At 40.2% G+C, this 20784-nt stretch overlaps 1 protein-coding gene across 1 annotated transcript in view; it reads right to left on the reverse strand.

Annotated features, from left to right (window-relative positions):
* ATP10A (ATPase phospholipid transporting 10A (putative)) overlaps window positions 1–20784 on the reverse strand; it is a 118833-nt gene that overhangs the window by 47122 nt on the left and 50927 nt on the right. The window contains exon 3 of the mRNA XM_026854895.1: window positions 5004–5089. Within this exon, the coding sequence (XP_026710696.1) occupies window positions 5004–5089 (86 nt within the window). The remainder of the gene's footprint in view (window positions 1–5003; window positions 5090–20784) is intronic.

Consider the following 20784-nt stretch of genomic DNA (forward strand, 5'->3'; position numbering starts at 1 on the left):
ATCCTCCTTGCTGGCCTCAGATATAAGAACAGAGGTTTTGCTTCTGTCCTCCTCAGTAAACCTCCCTTACTCACTGCCTCACCTTTTGCCAAAGGAGCTTCAAAACCTGGGGGCTGCCCAACAGCCCTCTTGCAGTATGACAATAGGTGTAAGCACTGATTATCAGCTGGAGATTCACCCAAAAATGGCTGGGCTTAAACTGTGGGAAATAACTTCTTAATGATTCCGTACTGTAGAAATTACAGTACTACCAAGGTTCTGCCATTTCTCTGCTTTTTAAGGCTGAATTTTATATTAGCTTTTCGCGTAAATCATGACGATGTTAGTTTGAATTTCCAATACTCTTGTCCTGGTTCAGCTAGGATAGGGTTAAGTTTTCCCAGCAGAGAGAAGGGATCTCCAGCTGGGTTATTCATACCATACTGATGTCAGGTCTTGGGGCTTTGGTTGCAGGGAGCACGCAGCGGGCTGGCTGTAACCACTGCGGTATTTCTCTGTATATCTTTTGTCTTGTTTGCTGTTATTTTTTGTTGTTATTATCGCTATTGTTGTTGTTCAGATTGTTTTTTACACTGCTGTATTAAATTTCTTCTTATTTTAACCTGGGGTTTGTGCCCTACTTGTGTCTGAGGGTGGAGAAGGGACAACAGCAATGTGGTCTCCAGTCCCATCAGGGCTTAAAACCATCACAATTCTAAATGGTAATTATGATTCCTGTTAACAAATGGGACTTTTTAAAGATAAACCTACTTAAGAAGTAATTGTTCTGGCTTATGATTTTATGGCCTTCATCAGTTTTTTACACCTCACAGTGATGGTGGATTGTGACAGCTATATTGCACATGGCAACACTTATATACAATTACTTGCATATTTGTTCTGTACAATTATATATTTGTTCTTACTATCTTAGATTATACAACTGCTCCAAAGCAATGGTACAACATCTGAAGTTAACTTGTTGGTGCAGATCCCAGTCTACCATCCTCAGTCACAGGCTGAGCCTTCTTACCATAATTCATCCTTACATTGCTCTTCTGTATCCAAATGAAGACAATCAACTCACCTGTTTCTCACCAGACCTTTAGAAAACATGGATGAAATCAAAATACGGGAGAAAGAAGCTGGCAGGGGCTGGAGGAAACTCACTGTTTCCTTCTTGTCTGCACTCACTCTCAGTGACTAACAGAACATACATATAAGTCAAATGGGTACTGATGATAAACAATAAAAAAAAACCCCACAGAGATACAGGTCTGGATTAAAAAATAATAATGAAAACTAGAGTTAGATAAAACTGTTCACTTTGATAACAAACCTGTCAAGGCTAGAACTTTACATCCAGTAGAGAGATGGCTTAGATCCCATTTCTAGCCCTGTAGAGTTATAAACCTTAAGCTTGTTACAGAGGCTGAACAGTCTGTTTTTCCCCTTTCTGGATTCAGGCCAGTATAACTTTGGAGGCAAAGAAGGAAACTTTTCTCTGTCAGTATTTAAAACAGTGGCCAGCTGAAGCTGCTCAGACGCCTGGAACGTGAAGGCTAGCCTGTGAGGAAACTCACTGGCAAGTGCAGGTGCAATGCTCTTTCTCTGCAATTTCTCACATGGATGACACTGCAAATATGCAGTATCTAAACATCTCCAATACACTGCACCACGAATCAGGAGAAATGGGCAGACCATATGCAGCTAGGTACTACTTTGATACAGCACTCTGAAAGTGTTTGTGTAGAAATAAGCTTCCTGGTTTAACACAGCAGTGCAAAAATAAGTCTGATGTTAGCTCACTTCAGCCTTCTATTATTTCCTTGTTACATGTTTACTAGCATTAAATAACATGGTGACATATCAAAACTGTATTCAAAAGAAAGTTTTTTTCACTTTCTGGTTTCTCAAGTATCTTACAAAGCAAATGGTAGAGCTGGCATTACTTTCCAAGGCTTGACACTCCCAAAGAAAATATTCAACAGTCTTAAACACAGTCTCAGTGCACATCATCAGTCAGAAATTTCCTGACTCTCAGTTCTAATGAAACTTAAGTCTAGGTTTTGTGGGTTTTTTTCCAGGAGAGGTGGTGTTACTATAGTACACTAAAGAGACATCACTGTATAGATTTATAGATTTTTTTCTTAAAAAACCTGTCACATGATTTTATATTAATTGGTTTTGTTACCTTATGACAAGCTTTGAAATAGAAATCCACATGTATTCATATTCTAATAATTATTTGCTATACTTATTTTGGTGTGACCAGATGAAGTTTTTTTCTCTTGTCTAATGATAAAATGTTTACTTTCAGAGAAAACCTGGAAAGCCAGAATGCCAACTACTACTTTTCCTTTTTCCTTGTCCATATACATACAAAAAGCTAGAAACAAGATTTTAAATCCAATTTTGTTGGTTTTGGAACCTGGCATGGGATTTTTGAATGTTTGCCATGCATACTGTACATAATCTGGCTAAACCCATAAATGCAAGGGGCATGTTAGGTTTTATTCTATTCTTTTTACACAGAAGACTATGCTTGGGATATCTGAGGGTCCAGAAACTGCAAAACAGTATTAAAGCAAGCACCTGAGTAGAACTGGTAGCCTGCCTGTCCATCTGCACACCCAGAGTGTGTTCAATGCAGATTGTACCTATATAACCAAAGAATTCACATGTAGTAATGTGCATGCTATCTTTTGCATATGGCCAGGCCCATCTCAATGCATTTTGCAGTATTTTTGTGATTATTTTTACCCTGACCTGACTCTTACAGTGGTAACCTATAGTGATCTCATTTCAGAATACCTGTGGGGAACAGAATTTTTACATGTTTACAACACACAGAGACACACACACACACACACACACACCACACACCACCCCCAATATTTCCATTCCCCAAAGGATTTGTCAGCACAGACATTAGAACCAAAGGAGCTCTTCCTGTTTCAAACAGAAAAAATAGTCTTAATCAAAACTGGAAACCTATTAAGTAGTCAAAACCTCAAGCAAACTTTGACAGTAATGTCTCAGCACAGCTTTTACATATGGATCTCTCGAAAGTCTATTATCTCATAGCATTCCTATTTAAATATCTCAGTAACATTTCAGTTGAGCTCTTATCAGCTGGGAGCTATCTGAACCTTGCTTTCAAGAAGTGACTAGTGGTAAGATTTTAAACAAGAATTTAAGAGATAAGATCTGAGTTTGACATGGCAATGTCATGTTTCAATTCAGATGTGATAATTACTATTCATCTTGCTAATATATGATTTGAAATAGACCCATGATTTCATAACACTAATGAAGGAAATCTAAAAAGATGTGACAAAAAGACTACTCCCATGACAAATTAGGAGACTAGGAGTTTACTTGGTGAGGGGTTTGTCCCCACTCTTTACTTCAAACACCCCATGGTCCTTTAGTTGTAAATCTCCTGCAGCATAGCTCATGACACCTGAAAATCACCTGATGCTTTCTGCCAGATTGAAAACTGTTGTCTTGGCTTTTTGCTGTGTCAAAATATATTCACATCCTTTGTGAAAGATTAAAATATAAAAAAGATTAAATAGAATCAGTAGTGAAGAACAGTCTTCTGCAAGGTACTACCATGTTTTCTGTTACATAATTCAAATGATTCTGTAACTTGTATGCTACAGACATTTTTCACATGGAGTACATAAGTAAATATATAATAAAAGACAAATTTATGCATATCTTCTACAGTATTCAACCTTTGCTCAATATTTTGGGAACTAAGATTCACACAAATGAAGTGTGCTAGAAAAGCTGCCAAACTTTCCATTTCCATATCTGGAAATGTCATTTCTGCAGGAAAGAAGGTTCTCTATTAATGTAGACAGTTACACACCCTCATGCAGTAATGTCTAATACTAACATCTTTAAAAGAACTGTAGGGCTTTGTGATGCTAAATAAAGGAACATGTTTTCCCACACTACATCTTCATGTACTTTGAAAAAAACTGTCCTGGTTTACACGAGTTGACAATACATCCTACACAATCTGTGACATCTGAGAGTGGTAACTGAGGTGGTAAATAGCATCACTATAAAAAATTCCTAACTCTAGAAATTTACCTTGTGCCATTTATACATTTCAATATTGCTTATTACTCCTAATCAATACGGGTAATAAATAATTGTATTCTAAACAGAATTAGTGTCTGTTAAGCTCTCTTCATTAAAATTTAGACAAAAATTAAATATCCCAGGCTCTCGCTCTCCATGTGGTGACAGACTGTATAAAAGTAAGTCATGCAAGAGTGCATCTCCTAAGTCATCACCATCAGCATGCCTACACACTACAGTCCTGGCTATGTTAGAAGCAAAGTGCTTTGCACATACTAAAACATTTGCTTCTGAGCATGACTGATTGGCCAGAGATGAGCATCCTGTTAATGCAGTTCTGCTTGTTTAGAATTAAGTCAAGTGACCATAGGTGATTCTTGTGTGGTAATGTACAAGCACACCCATCATGGGAGCGAACTGTTTTTATTTTTTCTGAATGAGAGGATAGGAATACTGCCATAGCTGGAGAAATACCAGTTCCGCCTTCTGATTTTCCTCAATGACACTCATATTGAAAGAAACATCAAACAGACCCATCCTTATAAAAGCAGTGCACAACAGATTGTGTTTGTTTGTTGGCTCTCTTGGACTGGTTTTCTATTTCCTCCCATTTCCAGATGGGCTTTTTTGATCCATGGAAGGAAGGAGAGGGAGAAGAGTGTCTGTAACTGCACTGCTTCATGCATTCATTTCTGGAGTATAAATTGATCAAAGCTAACAACTAAATCCATCCTAAGGAATGGAAAAGTGAGGCTCCCATCACACCCTGGTGTGAGGATCCTCTAAAAAAGTCTTAAATATGTAGCCCTATTTAAATGTCATGTTGATTCAACTTACAGAACACAGGCCAAAAAATCCCAGCATTTATTTTATTCCATATTAGAGAAAAGGAGTGTATACTGAAGGATATTATATGAAATACTCACATGTAACCTCGAAACCTACTTAAGTCATTGTTTGGCTTCTCACATTCAATGACACTGGTGAACTTCAAGGGGTCAAATTCTGAGTCCTGGAATAATAAAAATGTTAATTACTAAGGGCAAAGACTTGCAAATTATAGACGAAATTCTTTCTTTTCTAGCTTTCATAACATACTACAGTCCAGTTGTTTTTTTTTTTATTATTTTTTCAAAAACGATCAAATGAATGACACTGACCACTGGCACTGAAAATCAAAGGATTCAAAATTCCTTAGATGCCTTCCAAAATCTCCCTTATAAGGATGATTTTTTTATTCTGCAAGTGGAAGAATGTGAGATTCTAAAAGCATTAGATAAAACATGCCAAGCCCAGAAGTCAAATGAATTTGGTCTGGAGTGGAAAAATGAAATCTGTCTGGGAAGGCTCAATATATTCAGTAGTATCACTATACTTCATGTTCAGTGAATCTACTGAAAAAACAGGACAACATAAGTCAATATACTGCCAATTATGAAAAAGCTAATATGAGCTTTTGAAATACTAGTGAGACTTCTTAATTGCTTTATGCTAACAAAGATAAATTAATCTACTACAGCAAATTGCACACATATAGCAGAGTAACTTTTTCCTAATTAACACTTAAAAACCTTCTTGATTCTCTAGTTTATTAGTCTGAAGCTGGTATTTTTGCTGACTATATATGTATACCTGTAGTTAGTAACTTGTTGTGTCTGAGAAAAAACACCCTATCATAGTATAATTACTTGATTCTGTTAAATAAAAATCCAGGTTCTCCCTTCTTTGCCAGACCAAACAAACTATGCAGTAAAATCAGAGATACCTGGTCCTGGTGCTGCTGAGAAGGCTGTTTGTCTCCACTGATGAGGACTACCTTTGGAAAACTGCTTTGCACACCATTTGAATGAAAGAACCAATTGTGAATTATCATATTATTAAGTTTTCAACTGTGATAACACTGCAAATATTGTTTTATAATGGTTCTTCTGAGCAGCTGTAGACCCCAACCACTACTTTTCAGAACACACTATGGGAATAGCTGACAGCATCGGTAACCAAAGGACAGACACAATCTTACTGTCCATTTTTCTGCAACACACAAGTATGTCTGGTTTTTTTTTTTTATATTGACTCTACTCAGAAGAGGTGAAAGAAACTAGATTTTAAATAAGAGATGAAAGAAACTAGAGAATATGTCAGCATCACCATCAACGCCCTCCTTCATTTTTCTACCACTTACACAAGGAAGAACGACAGACTTACAACATATAGGAGGCAATTCAAACCACCCACACCTGACATTTTTGGAAACTTTTCCTGTATTTTCAAGAAACAAGAGATGATAAAGAAAACTGTGAAGATGGGCTGTCACTTAGAGGCAGCTACAGCCCACTGAAGGAAATAATCACTTTTATATGCAGAATTCAGCTTGTAAACAAGGGGGACGAAAAGGAGTAAAAGAAAGGATATCTCTGGGCAAAGAAGATTGTTATGCTGAAAATCATACTCCCTAAATTACATCAAAGTTGGCAGTCAAGTAGCTGAGCCTTAGAAAGAAGTCCAGATGATCTTCTCAGCACCAGTACTGTTGGTATTTAAGCTTATTAGATATTTCTCACAGTCAGCCCTAAATTTCTCTAGGTGACTAAAGTTCGAAGCTGGGAATGCTTGGAAGTACCTAGTTCCACAGAGGCCTCTAAGACATCATTAGGCAGTAGAATGGGCAGATATTATAAAGCCACACATTCATGTCCTTTGACTCCCGTTCCTCAGCTGCTCACTTCAGACAGGCAATCACAAGGAAGCAATCACTGGCTATAACAGATATCATTAAGCTTTCAGGTCTTGACATCTGAAATCTGTTACTACAGCTCCTAAACTGTACACACTCTGCCTGTGTCCTTGGCTCCAGCAAAGGTTATTACAGAGACACTATACCACCAGCCAGTACTACTCGCAGCTGGCTTTACTTGAGGTTGTTGGAGGTGGTGAAGTTTTCCCAAGTCACACCAAAGCTTGTGCTGGGAAGGCCTGTGTTGTCTATGTAACATCTGCTCTGCTGCCCCCAGAACATGATCTTTTCCTTCCTTGCCCCAGTATGTTCCTTGGCAGAAAAAACCCAAAAAAGTACAGGAAAAATAATCTAGAAACGCTCCTCAAGGTGCTTCAATAATATGCCGTCTGTCTGCCTAAGGACTGTGTTAAAAAAGAGTCACCACTGTAGCTTAAATTGCATTCATAAATTGAAGGGAAAAGACTGTAAAGGGAAACATTTATTGTCTTTTTATTATAACGTACTATATATAATACAGTTAATTTAGCAGATATTTTCATTCAGTGGTCTTAAAAAAAGAAAAGAAAGAAATCTTAACATCTTTGATGAATGCCCCTGAGGGAATCCTAGAGACACCTAGTAATAAAACCCAATGTAATCAAATGCAGTTATTCTATGGCTGCTGAACTCAGCAGAGAGAGCATGGTTTCAGTGCAGCACAGACACATTAACTTCCAGAGCAATTGGAATTTTGAAGAGTTTCCTTTGCAGAATTCCCTTTCTGCTAAGAAAGCCTGCCAGCATAGCCAGTCACTTTACAAATAATAAGAAAAAATCTACTTAAAATCCACAGCTATGTCTTCACAAAAAAAAAAATAAAAAAAATAAAAAAAAATCTTGTAAAGATCAGAGAGAATTAAACCTACCCAACAGTCGCATCGCTACCATGCAATATAGTCTTTCTCCCTCCTTTGTTCATGGATTCTTTTCATTTATGACTCAGCTTTGGAACTAAAAGTCCTTTATCATTAAATCTAACCATCTGTGTATATGTGTTGTGTTACAATTAACTTGAAATATGTGATTATGGTCTTTGACCAGATAATATCTGGGAGGAGAGAAAATCCAATTAGAATAGCAGTTTACGTAAGGAAACAAAGCTGCTGGATTCTGATTTATGGCAAAAGCTCTTTGGTTTATTAATAAATCAAATAGTTCCAATTCTTCCCTGTGAAATGGAAGAGTAGCTACACACTGTATATTACAAGTGATGACACTGTTTTGATGTGAAAATGCCTTTTGGTAAATGAATGAACAAATACATTAAACACTGTGTGCATGTGGATGCTTTCAGTGGTCATAAAAAAGCACGAAGTTAACAAAAAATTTCACAATGATCAAAGTTTTGTTCCTTTTTATGCTGATCTCCACACTTCAGCAGCAAATGAAACATAAACTCTGATGATGTTCTCATGTATTAACAGCTAAGAGAAGCTGCAGCTAGAGAGGTTAAAGCCAAAAGTGTTGCTTTTACAGTGCACAAATCATGACTTCTGCTGTTTTCTGCATGCAAAAATTAAATTCTCCACCACTACCTTTAGTTTTTCTCTTACAGAGGTTTTCTGCATCACTGTTAAGACACAGCAAACAAGATCAAAATACGGTCAAAAATAGCACTTCCCCAGACCTTTGTGCAGCAGTTATCTCATGGGCCTGATTTCCAGTGTCTTACATCCCACTTGCAGAATGGTGGGCATTAAAGCTGTCCCAGACTCTATAGGGATGAAAAACTCCATGCCTAGACAGATTGGTATCTGAATCGAAGTTTTCCAGTGACAAATTTCCCTGAAAACTTAACTTTTTTGGTGTTCTCATGGTCTCCCATTACACATCAACAAGGACAGGTCATTCACAAAAAGCCGCTGGAAGCATTTTTTTTTTTTTCTTTTCTGAAGGTATGTATCTTGTATCATATTTATTACATGGTACCACTCCATGTGTCCCAGACTTGTGCCTCGTGCACCACTGATATGAACAACTGACTTTCTGGTTGATACAAACCTGGGAGAGATTCACCAATTGCAAATAAATTCCCCAAAGTATTTCACAAAACTGTTGGATGGCAAAGGCCAGGGCTAAATTCTGTTCATGTCAGTCATATATATCTGTTAAGTAACCTGTTATCTTTTTTACATTTTACTTGCCATGACTAATTCTAAGGATAAGTCCCTGCAAAGTACAGTAAGGTAAATATCCCGTTTACATTTAACTACTAGGTAGTGCTTAATTTTGAGCACAGACTATCATTGTTAAAACAGTACAGAAAAACTGTGCTTGAAAGGATTCTTGAAGGTCACTTGGAGAAACAAGAAATCTAAAGAAGGGCCAGAAATTATTATACTCATTTCAGTGAGTGCCGACTTGAAGAAAGTCAGTATGAGAACCAAATATGTTGAAGTCTAAGCAAAGTTAAGTGCATTGTATTATTTTAACAGAAAAAAAGAAAGAGCAACCAGAACTTAGAAGTTTTTATTCCTGCATTAACACTCACTCTATGGCTGCGCACAATCATATTCCCACCTGTGCTTCTCTCCCTCCAGGCCAATCAATCTCGAATTCTCTTTGAAATGATGAAAGAGCAACAGCATGAGAGATGGTATTTAGTAGAGAAGAAACAATTTCCATGAAGCTGAAAAGGAAATGAAACCCTTGTTTCCTTTTATCCTGAGCAAACAGGACTAGTGTAAACCTCTCTGCCCATGCTATTCATACTACCTTAGTGCTTGCAGGCTCTAAAAGATTAGTACTTTCATTCTTTACCAAATGTTAGGTATTGCCCCTGCTTTTTTTCAACAGTATGCATGGATATAAGCATCATCCATATAGGTGCCAATTTGGTTCTCTGCTGGTCTTTCAGACATGTGCTGTTTCTTCTATCAGGTTTGAATTTCACATCACCATTAAGGTATCACAGTAATGGCACTCTATAACAGGGCTCCCAATCTGTGCTGTCTGCACACTGGCAACAGGATGCAAGTTACTTCAAAGAGTAAAATCACAAAATATGTCTGTTTGCCTTTGCTCTGGAGAATGTAGGGAATGGTTGGATGGTTGGTGAACACTCAGAAAAACTGGATGACCACAGGCCTGCACATAGGGGGTGAGAAGGTAAAACTGGTGGCATGCCTTGTCCACAGCAGCATGGCTTAGCAACTCACCAGGAACCTGTTGCTGTGACCACCACACAATTGTTTTTCTGTAAGTCATAACAAGGTGTTAAAAGATGCAAATCAGAGGTTTCAGCCATTTCTTCCCATATATTTTGAGAGTTTCAGACTTTGATTCCTTCAAAGATGAATTTCAAATTAAAGTTAAATTTCAGATGTAAAAGATTTTGTGACCAGGCTTTAACAACGCTCTACCTACTAAACCTGATAAAGAGTTCCATTTAAAACAGTAACTTAGGTCTGCAAAAATTGTGATGTGTCTCTGGGGAAAGCACAATTGTACACAGGAGAAAAAAACATAATGGAAAGGTGTTTTCTTTAACATTTTCCTTAAAAAAACCCACTGTCCTTTATTTCTCAGGTGACTATTGATGTATCACCCTCTGAAAAACTTGTATCTTAAAAAGGCAAAGTGTTGAGGGGAAGAAAATGTCACAGTGCTTCTACAGAGTGAGAACAGGTAGACGGATGAAAGAACTATAGAGATCTGTCACAAAAAAAGAGGAGACTGAATTTATTTCTCTCCAACAGGACTTGGAGCTTCAGCTGTAAGATCACTCTGAATCTCTATAGTGAAATGCCAGCCTTTCCAACTCTGCTGGCAACCTCACGACACTGTCATAGCCCAAGCAAAGCATGCCGCTCTGCCAGATGAGTTAGTTTGACAATTACACAGTGTTCAAACAACATACTCCCCTTCATTAAATGCATGTTGCATGGGTGATTTAATGGCCTGCTAGTGACATTAATAATGCATAGTTATTAAAATGTTTTCCTTTATTCTTCTGCCCTACTTTAGTGCCGCAGAAGCCCGTGTTTGATGTTAGAGTCCTTCCTTCCAACAGGACAGGATGAGTACCCTAGGATGCCCTTGGGTGACAGTGACAGTTACCTGCTTATCACATTGTGTTTATTAGCTATGTTGGGGATCTAATCCAGACTTCTCCCTGCAGTACAATTGCTGGATGAGGGCTCTGAAATTTGTTTTGGCGTCTATGTCTGGAGGAAACAAAAAGGGAGAAATGGAGTCATGGGGACAACTCAAAGGAAATATTTAATAGACAAAAATCTGCATCAGCCAGAAAAATAGCTTTCCAGTTTAAAAGCTTTTAAGTGCAATAAGAATGCATCCTCCTAATGCATTGGTCCATCCTATTATTGCTTTATATAATGGTACCCTGCATTTACCATATAAAATTAATCTGACCTTTTATTAATGTGCAACTGGAATTACATATTGATTTTATGTATCCAAAGCATGCAGATTGTTTATATACTTAAAGAGTGAAATGTTTTAATGTCTAAACTGCATTAGTCTCTCTGGCAGAATTTATCTCTGCCACTAATTCACAAGAATAGGAAGAAACAGTTTGATCTATGCTATTTAGGAACTAAACAGATCCAGACATACATCAGAATTTAATAGCTTTGTTTTCCACACTAACAACTACTACTATAATTGGATTTTTTTCAGTACTGTTTGTTTAAATGGAACAGAGATGTTCAGTATTCAGAAATACTGGAACAGCTGAGCAAGCCAAATAGATGTTAGGGAGATGATCTTCCTCTGGCTGACCTAAGTAAAAGTTTTCCCCTTCACAGAAAATAATATGAGGGGAAAATGCAATACCCAGCCTGCCTGCAGAAAAAGAAATGTTTTCTTGCAAGGCGAAGGAAGACCTCAATAATTCTATGAGAGACAGCTGAGGAAATTACTGTTAGTCAATCATGGGACAAAAGTACCAAAAAAAAAAAAGTCAACAATGCTGAAAATACACACATGCAAGTTGTAATGTCCCTTGGGATGATGGCCACCCTTAGCAACACATTGAAAATTACAGTGGTGTGAATGAACTCATTCATGGACTATATTAGCGCTGGAGAGTGGTAAGGGAACACAGTATGTCAAGGCTAAAATATGGACCCAGACCTGGGCAATTAAGAAAGTGGTACCTGCCTGTTCCAATAGCCAGCCACTGAAATAAATGAATGGGTTCTCAGTCTGTAAGAACCAACCCCAGCATTAGCTCAGTGCTTCAACTAAACCACAAACCAAGCCTCTCAGGGGCTCACAAAACTCCGTGGACAACCTGCACTGCTCCTCTAGAGGCTTTTCACTTCATGCTCGCAGACACTCGGTAAGATTTAACCTTGCCCATTCTCCAGTGATTTTCCCTTTCTGGAGAGATTCCTACCTGTCTTTCTGCTCCATTTTGTAACCACTGGAAGAAAACTTCACTTGATTAGTGGCAGAAGCATTGCATGGTCATTTTAATTTAGTAGCACAACAGCTCGGGTCAGTTGTGGAATATACCTTGGCCTACTCCTGCTCTAGTCTGGGCTGCTGGCCAGTGTGACTTCTTGTGGGATGAACTTCTGCCCGAAGAAATGGGAATGGGAAGGACTAAGACCCTTCAACCAGAAGAAGGAAATGCCAAGCACCTCTCTTACATCATTCCACAAATAAAAATCAGAACATCGGAGTCCTGACATGAGAGAGTGTGTCTGGTAATGAAGGGTTTTCCTTATGAATGGTAAAACCTAACAGTAGCAGCTGTAGTGTCAGGATGCAGCTAAACACACCAAAGCTTGATGAGCCCATCTCAACTTGAAGACAGGGAATCTAGATAAAAGAAGCTTTACCTTGCAAGGCATTATGTTTAAGACACATTTCTAGGATGTGAGGGTAACCTGTAACATAGAGCAACCATCCAAGGAACTGAGAGACTCCAGCCCCTGTCAGCTGCAAGAGAGCACAGAGGGGAAGAAGCAGTCCTCATGAAAAGACACCTTTTATTCGAAATACTACAGGGCAGCATTCATATCAGCACTATCAAAGGTTTGTCAGCCTTTCCACAATCATCTCCAGTGTGAGAAAGCTATATAACCAAGAAAAACTCCCTGAGCTGGACACTGGCATGCTGTCTTCGCTTGGAATTGTACCTTGTATCAACATTCACCATCCCATGTTGAATGCCTGCCCTACTAATGCTCCTAAGGCAAACACGGCATTCAGAGAGCACCTTCTCTGCTTAATCCCAGCTGTCTCTCTACTTCCCTCATAGCCCTGTGGAGAGGGTAGAGGGGCAGCTGTGAAGATTAACAGTCAATGTGAGGGCAGCAGGGCTGTGGTTGGCATGGGGGAAGTTGGGAGGCTGCAGAAATCTGGTCCGCCTATTCTCAACTCCTATTTTACTGAGCAAGTTTCTTTTCTATCAACATGTTAAAGACTCCAGTAGCAAAGTGAAAAACACCTTTTTAAAAACTCAAGAAATTCAAGTGTGATCTTTTTCAGACACCAACTGGTTACACAGAATTTATGAAAAGGAATTCATGATGGCCTTGACAGTTCCAAAACTGTGCTCACCAAGCTGCTGTCCATGATTTACTTGAAGTCATGGCTAACTGGAGAGGCCCCATTGGACTGGAGGGTGGCAAATGTGACACCCATCTACAAGAGAGGCAGAAAGGAGGATCCAGGAAACTCTAGACCTGTCAGTCTGACCTCAGTACCAGGGAAGGTCATGGAGCAGGTCGAGTGCCATTAAAAGTTATATAATGGACAACCAGGGGATCAGGCCCAGTCAGCATGGGTTATTGAAAGGCAGGTCCTGCTTGACAAACCTGATCTCCTTCTACGACAGGGTGACCTGCTTACTGGATGAGGGAAAGGCTGTGGATGTTGTTTACCTTGACTTTAGTAAGGCCTTTGACACCGTTTCCCACAGCATTCTCCTGGTGAAACTGGCTGCTCATGGCTTGAATGGGCACACGCTTTGCTGGGTAAAAAACTGGCTGGATGGGCAGGCCCAAAGAGTTGTGGTGAATGGAGTTAAATCCAGTTGGCCACTCATGTTTAACATCTTTATTGATGATCTAGACGAGGGGATCGAGTGCACCGGGGATCGAGTGCACCCTCAGTCGGTTTGCAGATGACACCCAGTTGGGTGGGATTGTTGATCTGCTCGAGGGTAGGGAGGCTCTGCAGAGAGACCTGGACAGGCTGGAGCCATGGGCTGAGGCCAACTGGAGGAGTTTCAATAATGCCAAATGCCGGGGGCTGCCCTTGGGCCACAACAAACCCCAGCAGCGCTACAGGCTTGGGGAGGAGTGGCTGGAGAGCTGCCAGTCAGAGAGGGACCTGGGGGTGTTGACTGACAGCCTGATGAACAGGAGCCAGCAGTGTGCCCAGGTGGCCAAGAAGGTCAATGGCATCCTGGCTTGTGTCAGCAATAGCGTGGCCAGCAGGGACAGGGAAGGGATCTTTTGGGCCCCTCACTACAAAAAGGACATTGAATGACTCGAGCGTGTCCAAAGAAGGGCAACGAAGCTGGTAAAGGGTCTGGAGCACAGGTCGTATGAGGAGCAGCTGAGGGAACTGGGGTTGTTTAGTCTGGAGAAGAGAAGGCTGAGGGGAGACCTCATCGTCCTCTACAGCTACCTGAAAGGAGGTTGCAGAGAGCTGGGGATGAGTCTCTTTCACCAAGTAACAAGTGATAGGACAAGAGGGAATGGCCTCAAGTTGCGCCAGGGAAGGTTTAGACTGGATATTAGGAAGCGTTTCTTTACAGAACGGGTTGTTGGGCATTGTAATAGGCTGCCCAGGGAGGTGGTGGAGTACCCACCCCTGGAGGTGTTTAAGAGTAGAGTCGACATAGCACTGAGGAAAATGGTGTAGTTGGGAACTGTCTGTGAGGTTAATGGTTGGACTGGATGATCTTCAAGGTCCTTTCCAACCTAGTTGATTCTGGGATTCTGTGAAAACTGGCCAGCAGAGTTGGGAAATGAGCTGAGGGAGATGAACACATGTTCCTGGGACAGGGATTGAGGTTCACTTCAGCACTCTAATCAGCCTCATGTTTCATACACTCACAATGTTTACAAAGTGTCTGCACAGTCTTGTCTTTGGTAATCTGTATGATTTGTTTAGTTGTGTGGAATTAAAACATATGTGAATATAAACCTGTTGGATCTGTCTGCTCTGGCACAGTAGAACAGCAGAGTTTATTACTCTTGTGCAGGCTTCCCTCACCAGCTATTTTATCCTCTGGGCAGATTTAATTTACTTGGATTTCTGCAAGGCCTTTGACAGGTTGCTCCTCAACATTCTTGCCACTAAATTGGAGAGAGACGGGTTTGATGGATGGACTGTTTGGTGGATAAGGAATTGGCTGGATGGCTGTGTCCAAAGAGTTACAGTCAATGGTTCAATGTCCAAGTGGAAATCAGTAACAAACAGTGTCCCTTAAGGGTCTGTATTGGGACTGGTATTATTCATCAGTGACATAGACAGTGGGATTGAGTGCACCCTCAGTAAGTTTGCAGATGACACCAAGCTGAGTGGTGCAGTTGACATGCTTGATGGAAGGGATGCCATCCAGAGTGACCTTGACAGGCTTGAGGAATAGACCCATGTGAACTTCATCAAGTTAAACTAGGGCAAGTTCAAAGTCTTGCAGCTGCATCGGGGCAATCCCCAATATCAGTACAGACTGGGCAATGAATGGATTGAGATCAGCCCTGTAGAACAGGATCTAGAGATCCTGGTGGATGAAAAATTGGACATGAGTCAGCAATGTGTGCTTGCAGCCCAGAAAGTCAACTATATCCTGGGCTGCATCAAAAGAAGTGTGGCTGGCAGATCAAGGAAGGTGATTCTCCCCCTCTACTCTGCTCCAGTGAGACCCGACCTGGAGTACTTCATCCAGCTCTTGGGTCCCTAGTACAAGAAAGACGTGGATGTGGTTAGAATGGCTCCAGAGGAGGGCCACAAAAATGATCAGAGGGATGGAACATCCCTCCTGTGAGAACAGGCTGAGAGAGTTGGGGTTGTTCATCCTAGAGAAGAGAAGGCTCCAGAGAGACCTTACTGCAGCCTTTCAATACTAAAAAGGAGATTAGAAGAAAATGGAGAGAGACTTCTGTTAAGGGCTGCAGTGACAGGACAAGGGGCAACAGTTTCAAACTGAAAGTAGATTTGGATTGGATATAAGAATTAATTTTTTACTATGAGGGTGGTGAGACACTGAAACAGGTTGCCCAGAGAGGCTGTGGATGTCCCCTCTCTGGAAGTGTTCAAGGCCAGGTTGGACGGGGCTTTGAGCAACCTGGTCTAGTGGAAGGTGTCCCTGCCCATGGCAGGGGGGTTGGATAAGATGGTCTTTAAAGGTTCCCTTACAACCCAAACTATTCCATGATTATATGACTCTTATGCAAATATTCATTATTGTAAGAATTCAATAAATGTGAGATGTGGAAGTGCAACCAATAAGAACCAATGTCAGGAATAAGACCAGAAAGGAGAACATCAATTAATAAAATAGTTTGTGTAGTTTTTCTTCCATGGCATTATCAGTTATCTACCTTAATCAAAGATCACTGAAACAGCTTCCCATGGATCACCAGGAGATCCTCCAGTGGTTTTTGTTTCTTAATAGCTGACATCATCCGCCTCCATGTACTTAATAGCAGAATAAAGTCATTTTTATCCCTTCCCATTACACTGCAGCAGCCTGTAAGTCATATCCCTGTGATCTCAGCCATTCAGGCCACATTGCTATATAGGTATATGAGTATACTTAGCCATCTGAGGCATGGTTTTGAATCTGGTATTTAATCAATTCAGGACACAATTATAATAAGCGAACAAGCTTGGAAAATTTAAGTAGAGAATGGGAAACGCTTATGACAACTTATAAATGTTTTCTAACCATGTCATATGTTAAACATCTCTTTCTCTTAGAAGTCAAAAGGCTAAGTGTTCCCTGCATTCGTGTAAACCAGTCCATTACTGTGTCATTAAGAAAACTGAATTAGTGTATTAGCACTGCTGTCTATAAATCTCCATGCACTACTGATGTTTTTAATTCAAAACCAAATGGAAGTATAAGGACTACATTTCTGTGTGGAGAACAGTATCTTCTCCAGTCACGTACCTACAGGATGATCATAGCTTTCTCTTTCACAAGAATATATGCATACATAAAGTGTCTGATCATCACAGAGTCATAGCAGAGCTTGAAAGTATGAACCTGAGAATAACCATTGAATGGAAATTTTCATGAATCTATTGAAGTAACAGTTTTGATACATATGGCCAGCCACTTCTTATGCACGTAACATTTTAATGCAAATTTCCACTGGCCTCCATGGCCTTATCAGTACTAAAATGCGTGAAAGATCTGGAGGGTAGCAGGTGGAGAAAAGAGAAGTGGGATGTGGGTTCACATCCTGAATGCTGAGATAAATACAGGAGTTCCTCATTCTGTTGCTATGCCTTTCCTGACTGAAGAACAGACCCCTTCTCCAACTCAGTGCTTCCAAAGAAAAGTGAGACCATATCATCATAGCTGGGGTTAAACATGGTTTAATACTGTGAACCCTCCTGCTCTGGAAAAGAAGGCATTTTCATCCTTTCCTAATCACTGATACTGCCAACTGGGGTTGTGATATCAGAGACAAGTGTAGTGTGATGTGCTTCCAGCTCAACAATTGTGTCTCTAAAATCAGGAGTTCTCAGCATTATATTACAAAATCTTATTTCTGAGAACAGATATTCCAGGTATTTCCTGTTCCCATCTGACAGGCCAATGTATGGCAAAGGAATAAACAGTTCCAAAAATACACTTCTGTTCAGCAAAACTTAGGCTAGGAGATCAGAAAAGTCATGACAAAGAAAAAAAAATTAATTGTAAAGTCTCTTCTTAACTTGTTTTAAATGCAAATGTTTACTACTCTGTAACCGGAAAGCAGTACAACATTTTATTTTCTGTACAGACCTGAAATGACCTCCTGTTTTCTAATGCTTTTTCAGAGAAACAGCAGAACAGAGATATGCTGGACTATCGATACAGAGAATGAAATGTCCTGCCTCTCTAGAGGTCAGATGCAGCACAAGCACTGGCATAATACATTTCCTTACATGGATTTACCACTGTTCCACCGGTGCTGGAAGGATTACATTCATCAGTTTAGCCCCTTTAACCTATATTTAAACACCAAAACAAACAGCCAATGCCAATTATAAAAGTCAAGTACTTGGCACCCTTCAGAACTGGCCTCTTCCTCCACCCACCCCACCCCTCTTACACTGCCTTCTGCCCCAAATGCTTAGATTAAGATATCCAAAATTTTCTCTTGAAGTTTTTAAAATTTTTTGTCCCTCTAGTGAAGCTCTCTTGACACTCAAACTTGCAGCCTAGACACCTGTACAATTGAAACTAGAAAGAGTTGATAACCTTGCTCAAAACTGACCACCAAGGAGGAAGTGAACCATCATTCTTGTGTTTTTTATTTCCCCATATCTCTCAGTGTGAGACAGCTGAGTAAATGCCATGGTAAAACTGAAGAGCAAAAAATTCTTCTCAGCCTTCCTTTAGGACTTGTAGCTCGCACAAGAGTTTGCCACAGCACTGACTTGGGTCCTGGTCTGCACCAGGCTATTCTGCACACAGCTGCTACATGTTTGTTTCTCTGTTAGAGAGACAGTAGTTGCTTCCTCTTTAACTAGACACGTCCATGGATTCCATGCAAGTCATCTCTGAACATGGTACTATCCGAAAAAAGATACACTAAAGGTGTAGAGCTTTTCATAGTGATTCAACACTCATTAGAGGAATCTACTGAACGTTCAAGGCATGACCTCAGACAAAGGGTGTGACACGATCACATTTTGCACTGACAAACACAGCTCTTCTTTACAAGAGATGCTTTTCTAAAATCTTCAGCTAAACTGTAAAACTAAAAAAGCAGTTTATAATTTAATATTCTGGTAGTACATGGGGAAAAACATTGTTTTCTATTGCTTGTTTGGTTATTTTTTTTAACTCTCTTTTCCCTCAGGGAGATCTAATTTTGGCAACATGTGTGGGATGGAACACTAATCTGCTGTTTTAACATGTGCATATCTGGAATTTTCAAGCCACTTTTCCTAGCCTTGTGAACATTCTCAAAATACTGAAAAAAAGAAGGGCACAACAGATAACCCCAAAAGATGCTAGAGACATTCACGGTTCTTGTGGCCTGATTCTACCCTGTTGAAATATTTACAGTTTAAACAACACTATGTTGATTAGTTCACATCTACTTGATTATAGTAGTGCACTATTCCTACTAATTTCAGCTGGATGATAGCCTTCGTATCAGTGGGACAAGGAATGACAGGGGGAGTATAGCTGTGTCCATTCTTGTGTTGCTTTAGAAGACTCAGAGTCTGAGATAAGAAGCTCATATCAGCAGGTGAGTTGTGCTGATTTAACTTCAGCTGTTCTCTCAAACTGGGCTAGTTTAACCAGCCATCTGCACATGAAATCTTAGGAACATCTATACTGAGATACCAAGGCTGTCCTGGAAGTTGTTTTCATGCAACTAGCATCAGTTGCCCTTCCCAAAGTACCTCATATATAGAGGAGTCTGCAGCCACCAACAGCCAGGCTTACAGTGCAGCCCTTCTAGAAAGCAGTCTTCTCTTCTCTTCTGGACTAGTTTCTGCCTAGGACTCACAGGGAAAGAAAGAGATGTTATAAATGGCTTAATGCTTGGAACAGGGAGCTGTGGGACTGTTCCTCTAAGTCCAGCTGTACTCAGTATGTTTCCAGCACCATGCAGCAACAGGTAGGGCTGGAATGAACACTGGATCTGTTAATGCAGCCCAGCTTCCAGGCTGGGACAGATGAGCAAATGTGCCTGCAGTAAGCACTGGCTCTGAATTTATACATATTCCAGCAGGGTTCACATACTGACTTGTGAGGAAATCAGACTGATGAGTTATTTTGGTGCTAGTCTGCATGCAAATGAACTCTTCCAAACAGGCTGACACCAAAATCAGATGTGCTTTTTAGACAGTAAATAAGCAGCCACAAAGTCATTCGTAAGGCTTATCTAAACCTGTTTAATCATGCTAGTACAAGCCTGTTTTGAACAAAGGTCTAGTCTTAGGAGAAAATGAGGAAAAAAAATATGCATCACCTATCCCCACCAACTTTCAGAGGATACATGCACCTTCTCACAGGGGATGGCAGCTGCCAGGTTTAGCTTAGCTTTCAGATGAACTGAAGCTTTCCACATAAACATCCAGGACATGGCCAGTGGTTAATAAACCATAACCTGCTCCAGAATCCACAGTGAGTCTTTGTGGATTTTGTTAAAAGGCATACTGAGTAAAAACAGTGAAGCAAGGAAACGTAAATGTTTTTCATGAGTCTAGATTCATTCTATCAAAATATCCTAAATCAAGTTTATGAAACCTGAAAGGGAGTTTTGAGCTCTTGCTGCCCAAGCTGTATCTGCCTATCCACTCTCCGAAGAGCGGCTGACATGATGTCTCAGATGGATGGAAAACATTCCATAAGCAACTGTGGAGGGTGTGGTGACACAGCAGCCTGCAGAGTAGCACAGAAAACACATTGATTCCTCCTACCTACTGTGTCTCATTAGATCCAGTTCACCAGAAATGGTTGCTGTGACTCGGCAGCAGCAAGGGTGGGTTAGAAATTAGAAGGAAACTGGTGGAATACCAAGAAACACTTTTTTTTTTTTTTCCAAGAGATGCTTACCGGTCACTGCTAAAACTGTTACATCACTCACAGTGGGATTTAGAACAGTGAGTGTGTCATGCTGCACACACGGATCTGTGTTTCAGTGTGCACAGTCCACTAACATTTTGGCTTTAAAGATGGAGCCTGCAGAAGTACATTCCTGACTATTTTAAACATTTCTAACACATTCCATCGCTGTAATAGTTGGATAACAAGATCACAGTATTTA

This window comes from Athene cunicularia (assembly GCF_003259725.1).
Source record: "Athene cunicularia isolate RWA chromosome 1 unlocalized genomic scaffold, athCun1 chr1_part1, whole genome shotgun sequence".
Classification (NCBI taxonomy): domain Eukaryota; kingdom Metazoa; phylum Chordata; class Aves; order Strigiformes; family Strigidae; genus Athene; species Athene cunicularia.